Source organism: Oncorhynchus masou, chromosome 28 (assembly GCF_036934945.1).
Source record: "Oncorhynchus masou masou isolate Uvic2021 chromosome 28, UVic_Omas_1.1, whole genome shotgun sequence".
NCBI classification, from domain to species: domain Eukaryota; kingdom Metazoa; phylum Chordata; class Actinopteri; order Salmoniformes; family Salmonidae; genus Oncorhynchus; species Oncorhynchus masou.
Window position 1 is genome coordinate 80,899,282 of NC_088239.1, and position 18,417 is coordinate 80,917,698.

General features: G+C 41.7%; 2 protein-coding genes across 2 annotated transcripts in view; both read right to left on the reverse strand.

Annotated features, from left to right (window-relative positions):
• Nucleotides 1-10,224, reverse strand: part of LOC135518396 (chondroitin sulfate synthase 3-like) — a 235,949-nt gene extending 225,725 nt beyond the window's left edge. Inside the window, 2 exon segments of the mRNA XM_064943563.1 lie at nt 3,424-3,707; nt 8,882-10,224. Coding sequence (XP_064799635.1) covers nt 3,424-3,707; nt 8,882-9,491 — 894 coding nt within the window. The 5' untranslated portion in view covers nt 9,492-10,224.
• Nucleotides 10,225-12,820: 2,596 nt separating this feature from the next.
• Nucleotides 12,821-18,417, reverse strand: LOC135517070 (major intrinsically disordered NOTCH2-binding receptor 1-like). Its single transcript, XM_064941091.1, has 3 exons — nt 18,271-18,417; nt 16,613-16,861; nt 12,821-13,027 (listed from the first exon to the last, which is right to left on the reverse strand). The coding sequence occupies exons 1-3, from the start codon at nt 18,415-18,417 to the stop codon at nt 12,821-12,823; spliced, it is 603 nt and encodes a 200-aa protein (XP_064797163.1).

An 18,417-nucleotide genomic window follows, 5' to 3' on the forward strand; every position in this document is an offset into this window, starting at 1 on the left:
GAAACACAAGCCTTGAATTGTATTCAAAGACATAGTAGCCATATACAGAGCCATCAGAAAGTATTCATAATCTTTGATTTATTCCACATTATGTTGTGTTACAGCCTGAAATTAAAATGTATTAAATTCAAATGTAAAATCTCACCCATCTACACACAATAACTCATAATGAAAAAGTGAAAACATATATATATATTTTCAGAAATGTTAGCAAATTTATTGAAAATGAATACAGCAATATATCATTTACATAACTATTCACACCCCTGAGTCAATATATATTAGAATCACCATCGGCAGCAATTACAGCTGTGAGTATTTCTGAATAAGTCTCTATGAGCTTTGCCAACCTGGATTGTACAATATTTTGTACAATATTCTTACAATTCTTCAAACTCTATCAAGTTGGTTGTTGATCATTGCCAGACAACCATTTTCAAGTCTTGCTATAGATTTTCAAGCCAATTTAAGTCAAAACTGTAACTAGGCCACCCAGGAATATTCAAGGTCGTCTTCGTAAGTAATTCCAGTGTATATTTGGCCTTGTGTTTTCTGTTATTGTCCTGCTGAATGGTGAATTTGTCTCCCAGTGTCTGTTGAAAAGTACTGAACCAGGTTTTCCTTTTCCTCTAGGATTTTGCCCTGTGTTTCTTTTTATCTCAAAAACCTCCCTAGTCCTTGCTGATGACAAGCATACTCATAACATGATGCAGCCACCACCATGCTTGAAAAAGAAGATTGGTACTCACCGATGTGTTGTGTTGGATTTGCAGCACCCAAACATAAGAATTTGAATTCAGGACATTTTTTTCAGTTTTACTTTAGTGCCTTATTGTAAACAGGATGCATGTTTTGAAATATTTTTATTCTGTACAAGCTTCCTTCTTTTCACTCTGTCATTTCGGTTAGTATTGTGGAGTAACTACAATGTTGTTGATCCATCCTCAGTTTTCTCATATCACAGCCATTAAACTCTGTAAGTGTTTTAAAGTAAATCCCTGAGCGGTTTCTTTGCTCTCCGGAAACTGAGGTAGGAAGGATGCCTGTATCTTTGTAGTAACTGTATGTATTGATACACCAGCCAATGTGTAATTAATAACTTCACCATACTCAAAGGGAAATTCAATTTCTGATTTTTCTATTTCTACCCATCCACCAATAGGTACCCTTCTTTGCGGGGCATTGGAAAACCTCCCTGTTCTTTGTGCTTGAAATTCAGTGCTCGACTGAGGGACGTTACAGATACACTACATTAGCAAAAATATGTGGACTCCTGCTTGTCGAACATCTCATTCCAAAATCATGGGCATTAATATGGAGTTGGTCCCACCCTTTCCTGCTATAACAGCCTCCCCTCTTCTGGGAAGGCTTTCCACTAGACTTTGGAATATTGCTGTGGGGACTTTCTTGAATTCAGCCACAAGAGCATTAGTGAGGTCGGGCACTGATGTTGGGCGATTAGGCGATTCATCCCAAAAGTGTTTGATGGCGTTGAGGTCAGGGCTTTGTGCAGGCCAGCCAAGTTTTGCCACATCGATCTCGACAAATCATTTCTGTATGGACCTCGCTTTGTACACGGGGGCATTATCATGCTGAAACAGGAAAGGGCCTTCCCCAACTGTTGTCACAAAGTTGGAAGCACAGAATCGTCTAGAATGTCATTGTATGCTGTAGTGTTAAGATTTCCCTTCACTGGGCCTAGCCCAAACCACGAAAAACAGTCCCAGACCTCCACCAAACTTTACAGTTCTCCTGGCACTCTGCAAACCCAGATTCTTCCGTTGGACGGCCAGATGGTGAAGCGTGATTCATCCCTCCAGAGAATGCGTTTCCACTGCTCCAATAGTGGTGAGCTTTACACCACTCCAGCCGACGCTTGGCATTTCGCATGGTGATCTTAGGCTTGTGTGCAGCTGCTCATCCACGTAACACAGCAAAATGTGGAAAACTTCAAGGGGTGTGATACTTTCTGATGGCACAGTAGTAGTTTAATATTAATGCTTTCAAATCATGATAAAAGTACCTAAAGGGGAGAGGTTGAAATCCATTAGTGATTCTGTGTGACAAGACAGTGATGTTCCGTGTGACAAAAGACAGTGATTTTTCTGTGTGACAAGACTTTGTGCAATAAAGGAAAATACTGCAGTCTCCTGCAAATCCAATTGAATCTTGATAAACTATTTCAGTTAAACATTCACTCTCAGAATATGTGGCATTTTATAGTTAATCCATTCAACAAGCTTCGCAGCCTGCAGCCATCCATTTATTTCCAATCTCATCTACGGCGCTGGTGAAATTGGTGACAACCACAAATGGCAACAGAAATTACTTTGACCAGAGCTAATGTGTTTAGAGCAGGTCACATCACAGACCTACATGATGTGTCATTTTTTGCATAGCGTGAGCTGGAAGTGATGCGCTCCGATTGTAGTAAATGAAACCTGCTACACTAGCTTTACACCACTCCAGCCGACGCTTGGCAACGAGCATGGTGATCTTAGGCTTGTGTGCAGCTGCTCATCCACGTAACACAACAAAATGTGGAAAACTTCAAGGGATGTGAATACTTTCTGACGGCACTATAGTACCTACAAGTGTAGGTAGTAGTAAATGTAGCCGCTACTGCTGGCTCTGGAGTCTTAAGAATAAATTACACTTCAGGTCAATTTTCTCCAAATCAAGAAAATGTGTACAAATTCTTATAGTGGAATGTACTACACAGGAAAAATTACCCCTTTACGCTCAAATGTAGTTTGTTAGCATAACACAGTCAACTATAACATATGTCAACATAATCTATCAAATAACACTATAATAAATATGTATTGGCTTCACTGTAATGACACATAGTCTTCAACAGTGGTGGTATGTAGAGTACACTATTTCACCACTTAGCAATTCGAGAGCAGACAGATCTCTCCCTACGTCCATTTGTCATGAGGCCAACTCTTTCTGCTCATCCCCACAGGAGATAACATATTTGGAGGGAATGGATTTGCCATTAGAGAGAGGATATTCTGACGACCACTGACACATGATGCTTCAGGCCAAGGTGGTTGCCAAAGGAAACACACCCCGGCATACAAAAACACGCACGTGCGCTCACATACACACAGACAGACACGCACACACTTTTCTTACAAATGGTGTCCTTCAGAAAGACTGCCATCCATGACCGTGTAAGAGCCCATTCTCTGGTCTCCTTCAGAAAGACTGCCATCCATGACTGTGTAAGAGCCCATTCTCTGGAGGCTTTTGCCAGTAAAAGGCAATAGCATAAAACACTAGGCCACTAAAAGCCAGTCAATTGAAAACTTAAGACAAAACCCATCACGTCGAGAGTGTACAATGCATCTCCGTGAAAAGTAACAAAACACCAGGCCTCCCTCCCTTCACCAGACAAAACATCAAATTGTCTCTTACCTCGTAGGACCAGACGCACTGGGTACCCCCGAAGCGGCGCACGCAGCGACCCACCTCCACATCCTCGTGGGTGGTGTACATCTCCCTGAGACAGGTCCCGATGTGAGGCACCATCCTCCTCAGCACCTCTCTGCTGAAGATCATGCCCGGGCCCCCCATGCAGAAGTTCTCCCCGGGCTCCAGGGCCAGCTTTCCAAGCTCTTCGGCTGTGCCCAGGCCTGTCTGACCAAGGTACAGGGGCTGGCTGCTATTCAGAGAGCGCAGGAATGACTCGAGCTTTTCGCCTGTGTGGATGGATGGATGGATGGGAGAGAGAGAGTGAGATACAAAGACTATCAAAGAAAATATCTAGGCAGTAGGAAGTAGGCAAGCTTATATAAAGCTAGTAATAGGTACAGTAGTAGGCAGGTTAATATAAAGTTATTAGTAGGCAGGCTAATATAAAGCTAGTAGTAGGCAGGCTAATATAAAGCTAGTAATAGGTACAGTAGTAGGCAGGCTAATATAAAGCTAGTAGTAGGCAGGCTAATATAAAGCTAGTAATAGGTACAGTAGTAGGCAGGCTAATATAAAGCTAGTAGTAGGCAAGGCTAATAGAAAGCTAGTAGTAGGCAGGATAATATAAAGCTAGTAGTAGGCAAGCTAATATAAAGCTAGTAGTAGGCAGGCTAATATAAAGCTAGTAGTAGGCAAGGCTAATATAAAGCTAGTCGTAGGCAGGCTAATATAAAGTTATTAGTAGGCAGGCTAATAAAAGCTAGTAGTAGGTACAGTAGTAGGCAGGCTAATATAAAGCTAGTAGTAGGCAGGCTAATATAAAGCTAGTAGTAGGCAGGCTAATATAAAGCTAGTAGTAGGCAGGCTAATATAAAGCTAGTAGTAGGCAAGGCTAATATAAAGCTAGTAGTAGGCAGGCTAATATAAAGCTAGTAGTAGGCAGGCTAATATAAAGCTAGTAGTAGGCAGGCTAATATAAAGCTAGTAGTAGGCAGGCTAATATAAAGCTAGTAGTAGGCAAGGCTAATATAAAGCTAGTCGTAGGCAGGCTAATATAAAGTTATTAGTAGGCAGGCTAATAAAAGCTAGTAGTAGGCAGGCTAATATAAAGTTATTAGTAGGCAGGCTAATATAAAGCTAGTAGTAGGCAGGCTAATATAAAGTTATTAGTAGGCAGGCTAATATAAAGCTAGTAGTAGGCAGGCTAATATAAAGCTAGTAGTAGGCAGGCTAATATAAAGCTAGTAGTAGGCAGGCTAATATAAAGCTAGTAGTAGGCAGGCTAATATAAAGTAGTAGTAGGCAGGCTAATATAAAGCTAGTAGTAGGCAGGCTAATATAAAGCTAGTAGTAGGCAAAGCTAATATAAAGCTAGTAGTAGGCAGGCTAATATAAAGCTATAAAGTAGTAGTAGCAGGCTAATATAAAGCTAGTAGTAGGCAGGCTAATATAAAGCTAGTAGTAGGCAGGCTAATATAAAGCTAGTAGTAGGCAAGGCTAATATAAAGCTAGTAGTAGGCAGGCTAATATAAAGCTAGTAGTAGGCAGGCTAATATAAAGCTAGTAGTAGGCAGGCTAATATAAAGCTAGTAGTAGGCAAGCTAATATAAAGCTAGTAGTAGGCAAGGCTAATATAAAGCTAGCTAGTAGTAATATAAAGCATATAAAGCTAGTAGTAGGCAGGCTAATATAAAGCTAGTAGTAGGCAGGCTAATATAAAGCTAGTAGTAGGCAGGCTAATAAAAGCTAGTAGTAGGCAGGCTAATATAAAGCTAGTAGTAGGCAGGCTAATATAAAGCTAGTAGTAGGCAAGGCTAATATAAAGTTATTAGTAGGCAGGCTAATATAAAGCTAGTAGTAGGCAGGCTAATATAAAGCTAGTAGTAGGCAAGGCTAATAAAAGCTAGTAGTAGGCAGGCTAATATAAAGCTAGTAGTAGGCAGGCTAATATAAAGCTAGTAGTAGGCAGGCTAATATAAAGCTAGGCAGGCTAATATAAAGCTAGGCAGGCTAATATAAAGCTAGTAGTAGGCAAGGCTAATATAAAGCTAGTAGTAGGCAAAAAAGTAGTAGGCAGGCTAATATAAAGCTAAGGCTAATATAAAGCTAGTAGTAGGCAAGGCTAATATAAAGCTAGTAGTAGGCAGGCTAATATAAAGCTAGTAGTAGGCAGGCTAATATAAAGCTAGTAGTAGGCAGGCTAATATAAAGCTAGTAGTAGGCAAGGCTAATATAAAGCTAGTCGTAGGCAGGCTAATATAAAGTTATTAGTTGGCAGGCTAATAAAAGCTAGTAGTTGGTACAGTAGTAGGCAGGCTCATATAAAGCTAGTAGTAGCCAGTAGGCAGGCTAATATAAAGCTAGTAGTAGGCAGGCTAATATAAAGCTAGTAGTAGGCAGGCTAATATAAAGCTAGTAGTAGGCAGGCTCATATAAAGCTAGTAATAGCCAGTAGGCAGGCTAATATAAAGCTAGTAGTAGGCAGGCTAATATAAAGCTAGTAGTAGGCAAAGTAGTAGGCAGGCTAATATAAAGCTAGTAATAGGTACAGTAGTAGGCAGGCTCATATAAAGCTAGTAATAGGTACAGTAGTAGGCAGGTTAATATAAAGATAGTAATAGGTTCAGTAATAGGCAGGCTAATATAAAGCTAGTAGTTGGTACAGTAGTAGGCAGGCTAATATAAATCTAGTAGTAGCCAGTAGGCAGGCTAATATAAAGCTAGTAGTAGCCAGGCTAATATAAAGCTAGTAGTAGGCAGGCTAATATAAAGCTAGTAGTAGGCAGGCTAATATAAAGCTAGTAGTAGGTACAGTAGTAGGCAGGCTAATATAAAGCTAGTAGTAGGCAGGCTAATATAAAGCTAGTAGTAGGCAGGCTAATATAAAGCTAGTAGTAGGCAGGCTAATATAATGCTAGTAGTAGGTACAGTAGTAGGCAGGCTAATATAAAGCTAGTAATAGCCAGTAGCAAGGCTCATATAAAGCTAGTAGTAGGTACAGTAGTAGGCAGGCTAATATAAAGCTAGTAGTAGGCAGGCTAATATAAAGCTAGTAGTAGGCAGGCTAATATAAAGCTAGTAGTAGCCAGTAGGCAGGCTAATATAAAGCTAGTAATAGCCAGTAGGCAGGCTAATATAAAGCTAGTAATAGCCAGTAGGCAGGCTAATATAAAGCTAGTAATAGCCAGTAGGCAGGCTCATATAAAGCTAGTAGTAGCCAGTAGGCAGGCTAATACTTACCTAACTTTTGTTTCTTATGGTATAATGGTACATTAGCACCATTCATTAAACTATTGCATAACCCACTTACAAATACACAACATGACATATCTTCATATCTCTGCCCTTACTATCAACCCACACTCTACAGCAAACAACATTCTTCCTCTTCATTGTTTTCAACACAAAACCCACTGGCCACAGACATCCTCTCAACATCTATTCCAAGTTGGTTCAACATCATTTCGTTGAAAGAACATGGAAATAACGTTGCTTCAACCGGTGGTGTGCCCCGTGGGAAGTTAATATACACATAGTGGAATGGCATGAGCTCCCACACCACCAGCATCATGGATGGCTCCCACTCAACATGGCTACAATGAGCACGGTTACATGCACACAAAAGTGTGATTATTGTGGATATTCAGGTAAATATAATAGTTTGTTTAAAATGTTTACATGCTTTGCAAGAACCATTTCCTTCAATAATCCTGATTATAGCAGAAGGCCGAGTATGGCATTAGTCATGTAAACACCTTACTCTGCATATCTTAATCGGCGTAAGGTCATAATCAAAGTAAGCATACGCTGATTAAAACACCTGGTTTTCTGAGCCATCTTTCAAACTATAAGGACATGTAAACAGTTTAATCCGCAGTGTATTTGTGCCAGCACCGGGTAGTGCCAGCGTCCCTCTTATGTGTAAGTGGAATGAGTTTGGAAAAACACAAAATATGCATCTTATATAAGCCGTTTTCACATACACAATGTATATGTCCAAACTCAGAATCAAATAGTCCTTGCAAAAATAACATGGTCATTGCAGTAGCATGTAAACAGGATTATTAGGGAAATCATTATTTTTCACAAAGCATGTAACCGTTTTAAACAAACTATTATATTAACCTGACTATGTAACTCCGCTCAATCATTGTTTTCAGGTAATGCTTGTGTGAATCTGAAAACATCAATGATCTTGGACGTGAATCAATCATTGTTTTCAGGTAATGCTTGTGTGAATCTGAAAACATCAATGATCTTGGACGTGAATCAATCATTGTTTTCAGGTAATGATTGTGTGAATCTGAAAACATCAATGATCTTGGACGTGAATCAATCATTGTTTTCAGGTAATGATTGTGTGAATCTGAAAACATCAATGATCTTGGACGTGAATCAATCATTGTTTTCAGGTAATGATTGTGTGAATCTGAAAACATCAATGATCTTGGACGTGAATCAATCATTGTTTTCAGGTAATGATTGTGTGAATCTCAAAACCTTTGACATATACATAGCACTGATGATTATGTTGCAATCAGATTGATGTAGCAATTTGTTAGTCAGGTTAAGTCAATGTATCAGGTTAAGTAAATGTATTTAAGTTGAAGTTTTGCCCTAATTTCAATATTTACAACGCTGGTTGAAATTAGATGAAAACAGTATTGGTTGATTACTTTTTTCAAATCCAGTTTATTTTCATTGTTGATTCCATGTCACAGTATGTTGACAAATTCTGTTGACTTAACCAGTGTGTGCGCAGTGGGTCGTTGTTTGTCTCTAAAGTACATACTAAGGATGTTGGTTACATCCACAAACCAATAACGAATATGCTTACTGTGTGAAATTCGTATGAAGTACAATGTTGTCGACATGTTGCAACAGAGATTGTGGGTGGGGGTTATGAACTGGCATCGCACTGGGCAAAAACGGGTTGAATCAACGTTGTATCCACGTAATTTCAACCAAAACATCCAATGTGACGATGTTGAATCAACGTGGAAAATACATTGGATTTGAATAAAGTCATCAACATAACTTTCGTATTTTATTAACCTAAATACAATGACATGGTGACATTTTTGTTGTTGATTTCACGTTAGTTGACAACTCAAACTAGATGATGAACTGCCGTCTGTGCCCAGTGGAACCAAGACTCTCCAACAATGACGCTTCAAGAGTGCAACATTGTACAGTACCAATACCCAATACGGAGAGGATACTCTCACAAAAATGTATCTCAATGCCTGGAGGGAAGCTGTTCAAGTGCTCTTGAAAAATGTTTGAAATAGTTGACATATGAATGTTGATTTCGCCAGCTGTTGCTAACTTGCTACTGTCTAGATGGAATAGGAGTCAAACAGATGACTGTCAATGAACTTCAAAGACTACCAAGAATGTATGTAGTCTGCCCTATACATTTTAAAAGAGAAAGACAAACTATTTCATTAAGGGAATTCACCTCGAATGTAGACATCATCATCTGCCCTCATGAACCACTCGTATTTATCCAGGTAATGGTCATGCATGTACTTCAACATCATAAATGACTTCTTCTGTGGCGGGTATGAATCATCTACACCTGTCAACGACACCACGGGGACAGGAATGGGCAGTGGGACCGTTTCAGAGCCCTCGCTGGAGAAGAAGTCAACCTTCCCGGGGATGGAACCGGTCCACGTCCTGTGTGCAGCCACAGCGCGGGAATCAAGGTACTTTTTGGCTGTCATGACGCCGACATAGAGAAAATGCCTAGGTTTGGAAATAGGTCCTCCGCCATCCCCACTACCGTTACCAGTCTTGTAAACGCTCTCTTCCTCTTCTTCACTGCCCTCTTGGCTGGACAGGTTATTCTCCGGGTCTTTGCGTAACGCATTACTTGCGGTGCTTCCAATGATTTCGGCCACTTTACCGATGCCCGCAGCATTACTGTAGTATGAGCAGATCGAGGACTTCTTTCTTTTCCCACTGATTTCCACTACCCTGGGGACAATTAGCCAAGACGCCGCTGTAAATCCAAGAAAGACCCCTACAATTACGCCCATCCACGGTCTTCTAGACCTAACCGCCATGATTGAATAAAAATGGAGAGTTTATTAAATATGGTATAAACTAAATATATCCTCCGAGTAGTGCTTACTTGATATATTTGTTTTACACCGAGCAGTTTCCATAAATGGTTATCACTCATCTGCGAAGGGCATTAGATGAGTAGTGGTACCTGAAGGTAAGAGCGTATCCCCACCTCCAGGGATAACATCCTTAAAATGTATCCAACAAGCCATTTATCCCTAGATAATCTATTAGTATCGGTAGACTGTCATGTTACAGTTCTGGGGAAATATCCACTGAGTAGCTACAGTAGGTCGCTGGCAAAAGCTTCTTTTTTTTGTAACGTCCAGGGCGACGGCAGAAGTTGCTGTTCAGTCCGAATGAAAAGCAACGTTGTAACCACAACTCTTCATTACTTTCCAGTGGATTAGCCTACATTGTTCCTTCATGCGCAATCATTTCCCCCCCCAAAAAGTTAACTCCACTAATTTCAGGCAACTCAAGTTGATTTGTTACCGCTGTCAAATATGAACGGTCTCCTCAGTCTTGAAACGTGACGAATACAGTTTTATTTGTGCACACTGTCGCTAAGTATATGCTACCTAAAGCTAGTTTATCCGCCCCTGACTCGCCATTTTGTTTACAGATTGACGTCAGGGTAAATAACTTTTCATATCCTCCGTCCCTCTTCTCTAATTTCTTTGCGTTTCAGGCACAGGCAATCAGTAGTAGCCAATGCATATTCATTGGTGAAAGAAGTAACCGGAGAGTGTCTTCCTGTTGGGCAGGCAGACAGAGGGCGGAGCGAGACAGAGAGCGATCTGTTCCTCTTCACTGCGTGACGTCCGAATGAGACCCGTATTGGAAAAGTGAGCCAACATCAGTTGAACGTTCAGCCACACCACATAAACCCATACATCTCATTAAGACCTTATTTAATAACATGTAAGATACAGGTGTAACCTGTGGCGCATGGACTGTCGCCTATAATAGTTATATTCATCTTGACTGAACCGTTCAACTGATTTATGGCGCTACTGCAATTCATCTTATCATTGCTAATTGGGAGCGTACTCTTTCTTGCATGTGTACAAGCCTGGATAGAAACAGCAAGTAGTCTAGCCTATAGCCAAAACAGTAAATTTAACCAACATTTCCATAATCACATATTTTCACAGCATTAGAATGTTCTGTATGGGATTTGAGCCCTTGAGGTCCACTGTGTTGTGGCGCACTCTCGTGGTATCGTACTATAGGCGTACAGTGTCGAGAGTTTGTCAAACTGAAAGTGAGCAAACTGTAGGCTACTACAGTATGGAAATGTGTGAAAATTGAAACAAAACAATTACAATGAACACTCTTTGTGTAAAAATGAATGTTGACTTTATTTTTATTTTTTTAAAGACATAAGTTATGTTGTGAAATGATAGCTAACATTGAACACCAAATTGATGTGGTAGATAAACCTAACAAGAACAGCACACTCAAAACGAAGGACCCGTCCCAAATGGTCCCCTATTCCCTACATAGTGCACTACTTTTAACCAGGGCCCATAGGGCTCTATATAAGAAATAGGGTACCATTTGGAATGCCACCTATGTCTGACCTCCAGCTGCTGCTGTTTATCCAATAGATTTTTATGTTTATTTTAAGAACAAATTCTTATTTCTACTCCTGCCAAACCCAGACAACACTGGGCCAATTGTGCCGCGCCCTATGGGACTTACAATCACAGTCGGATGTGATACAGCCTGGATTTGAACCAGGTTCTATAGTGACACCTCTTGCACTGAGAATGCAGTGCCTTAGACCGCTGCACCACCAACTGATTCTGGTGCTGGATGAGGCTACACTGCACCTTGACAGACGACTAAATCTGAGCACCAGCCCTGTAATCAAAGAGAGAATCTCAATGCGGTCTTATACCCCTTTTAAACAGAAATGGGGCCACACACCTGCAACAATGATGTTCAGTGTCATTCAAGTGCCTATACTCAGTCCCACTCACATGCACCAACCTCATACAATCTCTAACCTTCAGGGGCCCTACTCACACGAGTCTCAGTCAGAGTTGTCCTGATATAGGGTCAGATTTCCCTTTTGATTATAATGACTGAGATTATATGGACAGGAGGGACCTGATTCTAGATCAGCACTCCTTCTCTGATACACTTTGTGACTACGGAGCATATGACGGTGTGATCAAACACCTGATTCAAATAAGCAACTAATCGTGATCCATTAGTTAATCAGGTGTGAAATGCTCAGGATCCCCATTTTTACCTAATCATCTTATTTATAAGACACTATAAACTGGGTGGTTTGAGCCCTGAATGCTGATTGGCTGACAGCCATAGTATATCAGACCGTATACCACGGGTATGACAAAACATTTATTTTTACTGCTCTAATTACATTGGTAACCAGTTTATAACAGCAATAAATTAGGGTTGTGATATATGGCCAATATACCACGGCTTAAGGGATTTATCCAGGCACTCCGTGTTGCGCTTAAGAACAGCCCTTCGCCGTGGTATATTGGCCATATACCACACCTCCTCGGGCCTTATTGCTTAAATAAGCACTTGTGAATCGTGACAGCTCAAGTGTCTTCTCTCATGTCTTTCATAAATGTGAGAGTATGAACAATATGCCACAATAGTCCCAAATACGCAACATGTTGCAAACACATATAGCCTAATGTACATGTTTTTTTATTTGACCTTTAATTAACTTGGCAAGTCAGTTAAGAACAAATTCTTATTTTCAATGACAGCCTAGGAACAGTTGATTAACTACTGCCTGTTCAGGGGCAGAATGACAGATTTGTACATTGTCAGCGCGGGGGTTTGAACTTGCAACCTTCCGGTTACTAGTCCAACACTCTAACCACTAGGCTACCCTGCCTCCTCTACGCTCTAACCACTAGGGTACCCTGCCTCCTCTACACTCTAACCACTAGGCTACCCTGCCTCCTCTACACTCTAACCACTAGGCTACCCTGCCTCCTCAACACTCTAGCCACTAGGCTACCCTGCCTCCTCTACACTCTAACCACTAGGCTACCCTGCCTCCTCTACACTCTAACAACTAGGCTACCCTGCCTCCTCTACACTCTAACCACTAGGCTACCCTGCCTCCTCTACACTCTAACCACTAGGCTACCCTGCCTCCTCTACACTCTAACCACTAGGCTACCCTGCCTCCTCTACACTCTAACCACTAGGCTACCCTGCCTCCTCTACACTCTAACCACTAGGCTACCCTGCCTCCTCTACACTCTAACCACTAGGCTACCCTTCCACCCCCATGTTATAGTGAATGACGAGACATGATTCTACAAATCAGTCACGGTTTCTTCACATTTCTGGTCACTACGATTGGCACTGCGATGATGATAATGATGACGCACACTGACAGAATGACGTAGGTCAGTATTTTGCAAAGTCTGTTCCTTTTCGCCTCCGCTTCTTTCTTCTTTAACAAGGAGTCGTAACCAGGTGTGTAGAGATCCTCCAACCAAAAATCTAGATCCTGTGGTCCTTTTTCTTCTTCCTGAAACAAAAGGGAGACTTTGAAAGTGTAACAACAACATTGTGACACTGTCATTACAGGTATGTAATAACATGTGACGACAGGTAAATGACACGTTTTTTCAACGACGGATGGATAAAGCTACGTATAGCTTCCATGACATGTTAGTTATCATGAGCTGATGTCGGCTGTTATAGGCAGTTATAATGGTTTATGTCACATTAGATGTAATGACTATGACTATTGCATGTAAGCATATCCACTTCAAGGAAAGTGTGAGCAAAAGAGTTGGTCTTGTAACAGGCTATAAAGTAAAATACATGTATTTCAATGTAAGTTCTACATTTTAAAAAAGTACTTTATACATTATACATTTATACATGAGTAATAATCTGTAGATTTTATTGTAATAATAGTAAAACAATAGCCTACATCATAAATGAAACACTACAACAAACTAGACATTGTGCATTATACATATGTACATTGCTCAATTTTACAGTGTAAAATGTACAATAATATTGTCAATGTTATACTGTACATTTGCAGTAATGAAGAAATGTACATACACTACCGTTCAAAAGTCACTTAGAAATGTCCTTGTTTTTTAAAGAAAAGCACATTTTTTTGTCCAATAAAAACAACATCAGATTTGTCAGAAATACAGTGTAGACATTGTTAATGTTGTAAATGACTATTGTAGCTGGAAACGGCTGATTTGTAATGTAATATCGACGTAGGTGTACAGAGGCCCATTATCAGCAACCATCACTCCTGTGTTCCAATGGCACGTTGTGTTAGCAAATCTAAGTTTATAATTTTAAAAGGATAATTGATGATTAGAAAACCCTTTTGTAATTATGTTAGCACAGCTGAAAACTGTTGTCCTGATTAAAGAAGCAATAAAACTGTCCTTCTTTAAACTAGTTGAGTATCTGGAGCATCAGCATTTGTGGGTTCGATTACAGGCTCAAAATGGCCAGAAACAAAGACTTTCTTCTGAACCTCGTCAGTCTATTCTTGTTCTGAGAAATTAAGGCTATTCCATGTGAGAAATTTCCAAGAAACTGAAGATTGGTACAACGCTGTGTAGTACTCCCTTCTCAGAACAGTGCAAACTGTCTCTAACCAGAATAGAAACACCAGTCTCAATGTCAACAGTGAAGAGACGACTCCGGGATGCTGGCCTTCTAGGCAGAGTTCCTCTGTCCAGTGTCTGTGTTCTTTGGCCCATCTTAATATTTTATTTTTATTGGCCAGTCTGAGATATGGCTTTTTCTTTGCAACTCTGCCTAGAAGGCCAGCAGCCCGGAGTCGTTTCTTCACTGTTGACGTTGAGACTGGTGTTTTGCAGGTACTATTTATTGAAGCTTCCAGTTGAGGACTTGTGAGGCGTCTGTTTCTCAAAGTAGACACTCTAATGTACTTGTCCTCTTACTCAGTTGTGCACCTGGGTCTCCCACTCCTCTTTCTAGTTTGGTTACAGCCAGTTTGCGGTGTTCTGTGCATCGGCACTTACCAGATTTCTATCAAACCATCGGCACATACCGGATTTCTGATTTCATTATGGAGACGGGAAAGAGCCTGACTTATTGATCACTGCTCTGTGATTTAGTAATAAAGAGAACATATACCTCAGTGCTCTGTGATTCAGTAAGAAAAAGGGCCGCTTTGTATTCTTTTTCACAGGGAAATAATTGGATGCTGTTACACTTGTCATCTTCATTGCAGAGCTGACTCCCTGCTGGCGATGTCGGCGGTGCCCGTTGAGAGTTTTTAATTTGATTTCGGCTAGCCTGTGCAGCGTTGGTTTGGGTGACAGTCATAGTCCCTGACGTGTCCCGCAGTGCCCTGGTTGGGGACTTTGAGGATGGTATATCAGCTGTCACTTGGCTGATTGGTTTGGTCAGGTGAAACATTAGCTGCCTGATGGAGTTACGATGGAGCTTTCTGTGGGAGTTTGCTCAAGGATACGTATCGCAGATAATCAATCAGCTACCGCCAGGAGCAAACATCAAAGGGATAACAATTGGTGCTGTGAAGTTTTCCAGGCACTAGTAGTGTGTAGGTTTGGACTGTGGATTTGTATATGTAGCATTTAATACTGTCTGCATGAACTTGATCCCATGCTGTCACCTCCAGCTCTCCTTATTCTAAGGTCAACTGCCATGTAGCCTTCCATTATTAGCCTCTGTGGTTGAGGAGACAGTTATTTCAGGTCTTTTTTTATTTATTTTTATTTTACCTTTATTTAACTAGGCAAGTCAGTTAAGAACAAATTCTTATTTTCAATGACGCCCTAGGAACAGTGGGTTAACTGCCTGTTCAGGGGCAGAACGACAGATTTGTACCTTGTCAGCTCGGGAGTTTGAACTTGCACACTTCCGGTTACTAGTCCAATGCTCTAACCACTAGGCTACCCTGCCACCCCTAAGAGAAGGAGACATCGCTCTAACCACTAGGCTACCCTGCCTCCCCTAAGAGAAGGAGACATCGCTCTAACCACTAGGCTACCCTGCCTCCCCTAAGAGAAGGAGACATTGCTCTAACCACTAGGCTACCCTGCCGCCCCTAAGAGAAGGAGACATCGCTCTAACCACTAGGCTACCCTGCCGCCCCTAAGAGAAGGAGACATCGCTGCCAAATTTGCGATATCTTAAATTATTTTAGTTGGCATATGTGACTTTGTATGACAGTGACAAAATCTGTATATCCAAAACATGCTCTATTTCCTGGAAGTGATCTACTATTCCTGATGTTATTGCAAATCTAAACCCTGCCTTTCTGCCTTCCTGCCTGCCTGTCTGCCTGCTTTCCTGCCTGCCTGTCTGCCTTCCTGCCTGCCTGTCTGCCTGCTTTCCTGCCTGCCTGTCTGTCTGCCTCCCAGCCTGTCTGTCTGTCTGCCTCCCAGCCTGTCTGTCTGTCTGCCTTCCAGCCTGTCAGTCTGCCTGCCTCCCAGCCTGTCTGTCTGTCTGTCTGCCTCCCAGCCTGTCTGTCTGTCTGTCTGCCTGCCTTCCAGCCTGTCTGTCTGTCTGTCTGTTTGCCTTCCAGCCCTTCTGCCTGCCTCCCAGCCTGTCTGTCTGCCTTCCAGCCGATGTCTGTCTGCCTTCCAGCCTGTCTGTCTGTCTGTCTGCCTGCCTTCCAGCCTGTCTGTCTGCCTTTCAGCCTGTCTGTCTGCCTGCCTTCCAGCCTATCTGTCTCTGTCTGCCTGCCTTCCAGCCTGTCTGTCTGTCTGCCTTCCAGCCTGTCTGTCTGTCTGCCTTCCAGCCTATCTGTCTGCCTTTCAGCCTGTCTGTCTCTCTGTTTGTCTGCCTGCCTGCCTTCATGTATGTCTGTCTGCCTGCCTGCCTGCCTGTCTCTGTCTGTCTGTCTGTGTGCCCGTCTGCCTTCCTGCTTGTCTGCCTGTCTGTCTGTCTGCGTGCCTTCCTGCTTGTCTGTCTGCCTTCCTGCTTGTCTGTCTGTCTGTCTGTCTGTCTGTCTGTCTGTCTGTCTGTCTGTCTGCCTTCCTGCTTGTCTGTCTGTCTGCCTGACTGCTTGTATGCCTGCCTGTCTGTCTGTCTTCCAGCCTGCCTGTCTACCTGTCTGCCTTTAAAGTCTCCAATGTACCTTTAGAAAGCCTGCCAGGTTGGAGTGGATTGAGTGTCTGTCAAACTCCTGGATGGTCCAGGAGGGTTTGGACTTCTGATTCTCCCACATGTCTATAGTCCTTATGTCTGTGTACAGAGGGTTCCTTTTGATCTTGGAATTCAAGGTGTGCGGCGTGATGTGCTTCTCCAGGTATCTGTCCACAAACACCACAGAGCTGCCCTCGGGGGACGGGGAAGGCCTATTGTCACTCACAGTCCTACGTTCCCTCTGGGGGAGGAAAGAGATGGAGAGAGAGAGAGGGAAAAAGTAGAAAAGGGGAATTGTCTTTATATATTATTGTGTCTGTGGTAATAACAGTGTTTTCCCCTGTCCATTTCGGGATGTTACTAGGGGAAACAAGTGGATACACACACTTTTGTTATTACTTTCTTTAAACCAGCTGTGCATAATGCATTTGTTGTGCCTTTCTATCACACCTAACAAAGTCTCACTTGGCCAGCCTTGTGAGATGCAACAAGCTGACTGAAATAATGCTCCTACTCCCAGAGTGGATGGTTTATGGATGGTTGGTTTATGGATGGTTGGTTTATGGATGGTTGGTTTATGGATGGTTTATGTTTTGTCAGTTATAACATATCACGGCTCCTTATGGCAGTATTCTATAGTAAAGGTTATTCATGTATACATACGTGGCCTATAATGTATCCGTAATGCATATACACAGGTGAGTCAAAGTCACGACTATTCCCTGCATGTCTGTATGTTCACCGCAAAAAAGACGCCGGAATGATCCGTCTTCTTCCCTTGTTTGGAGCAGCAATTAAATTGATGGCAGAAAAGGAGATATGGACAGACTGAGAAACTGTGACCATAACCAATTCTGATAAGCTCACTTGTTATTCTCATTGAACTCCAATGACTGACTCATTCCTGTTGACTCATGATTCTACTGCAACCAGAAGCTGTGGTTAATTACGGAGCCACATTGACTTAAAAACAACAAAGATGAGAGTTGGATATACATTTTGTAAAAGAACGAATCCAGACTGAATCAATCAATTCACAGTTGTCTGCAACTAAAAAAATAAAATAAAGTCAGTTTATTATGTGTAAACCCTTTGTGATCTTTTGGCAACTATGATGATGAAACACCGATGCAATAACTTTTCACCGTTCATTACTATTAATCATGAAAGTCAATAGCGGTCGTTGCGTGTGTCAAGAAAGTAATGCTCTCCTCTTATTTTAGTACATCTTCGTTTTACACACAAATAAAATAGGCCTATCTTTCATGTGCATTTTACGAGAACACTGTTACTTACAGCAATAAGTTATCAATCAAATATTCCTTTATTGAAATGACGGAAAGACGATGAGCATTTTAAATTACTCTTCAATTCAATTAGCCTCGTTAAAAAGAGTTTAAGCACCTCTTGAGTTTGGCTTGAAAGTATTCACCTAAATGGTTTGGATTAGGTGCAAGATTGTGAAATGAAGTGCTGTCCTTATAGTTAGACTTAAATTTGAGCCAGAGGTATTCACACCTTTAAATACATACTGAATCTACATGACCAAGTCACTCCAAGCAGACAAGCCTTCCATTAGATATCACGTGAGTACCTGCCTTTAACAGTGAAAGTCTACTAGACTTAACGGACAGAGACAAGATGGCCTACCTGTTGATAAACCTGGTTACTCCACTGCTTCTGCCCCGACAGAGCTGCCTCGACCTGGAACATTCCGTGGGTGGCTGGCAGCATCCCCACGTCCAGCTGAAATAATTTTTCCGGGTGGTTGTTGTTGGGCAGAACCGAGATGTCCAT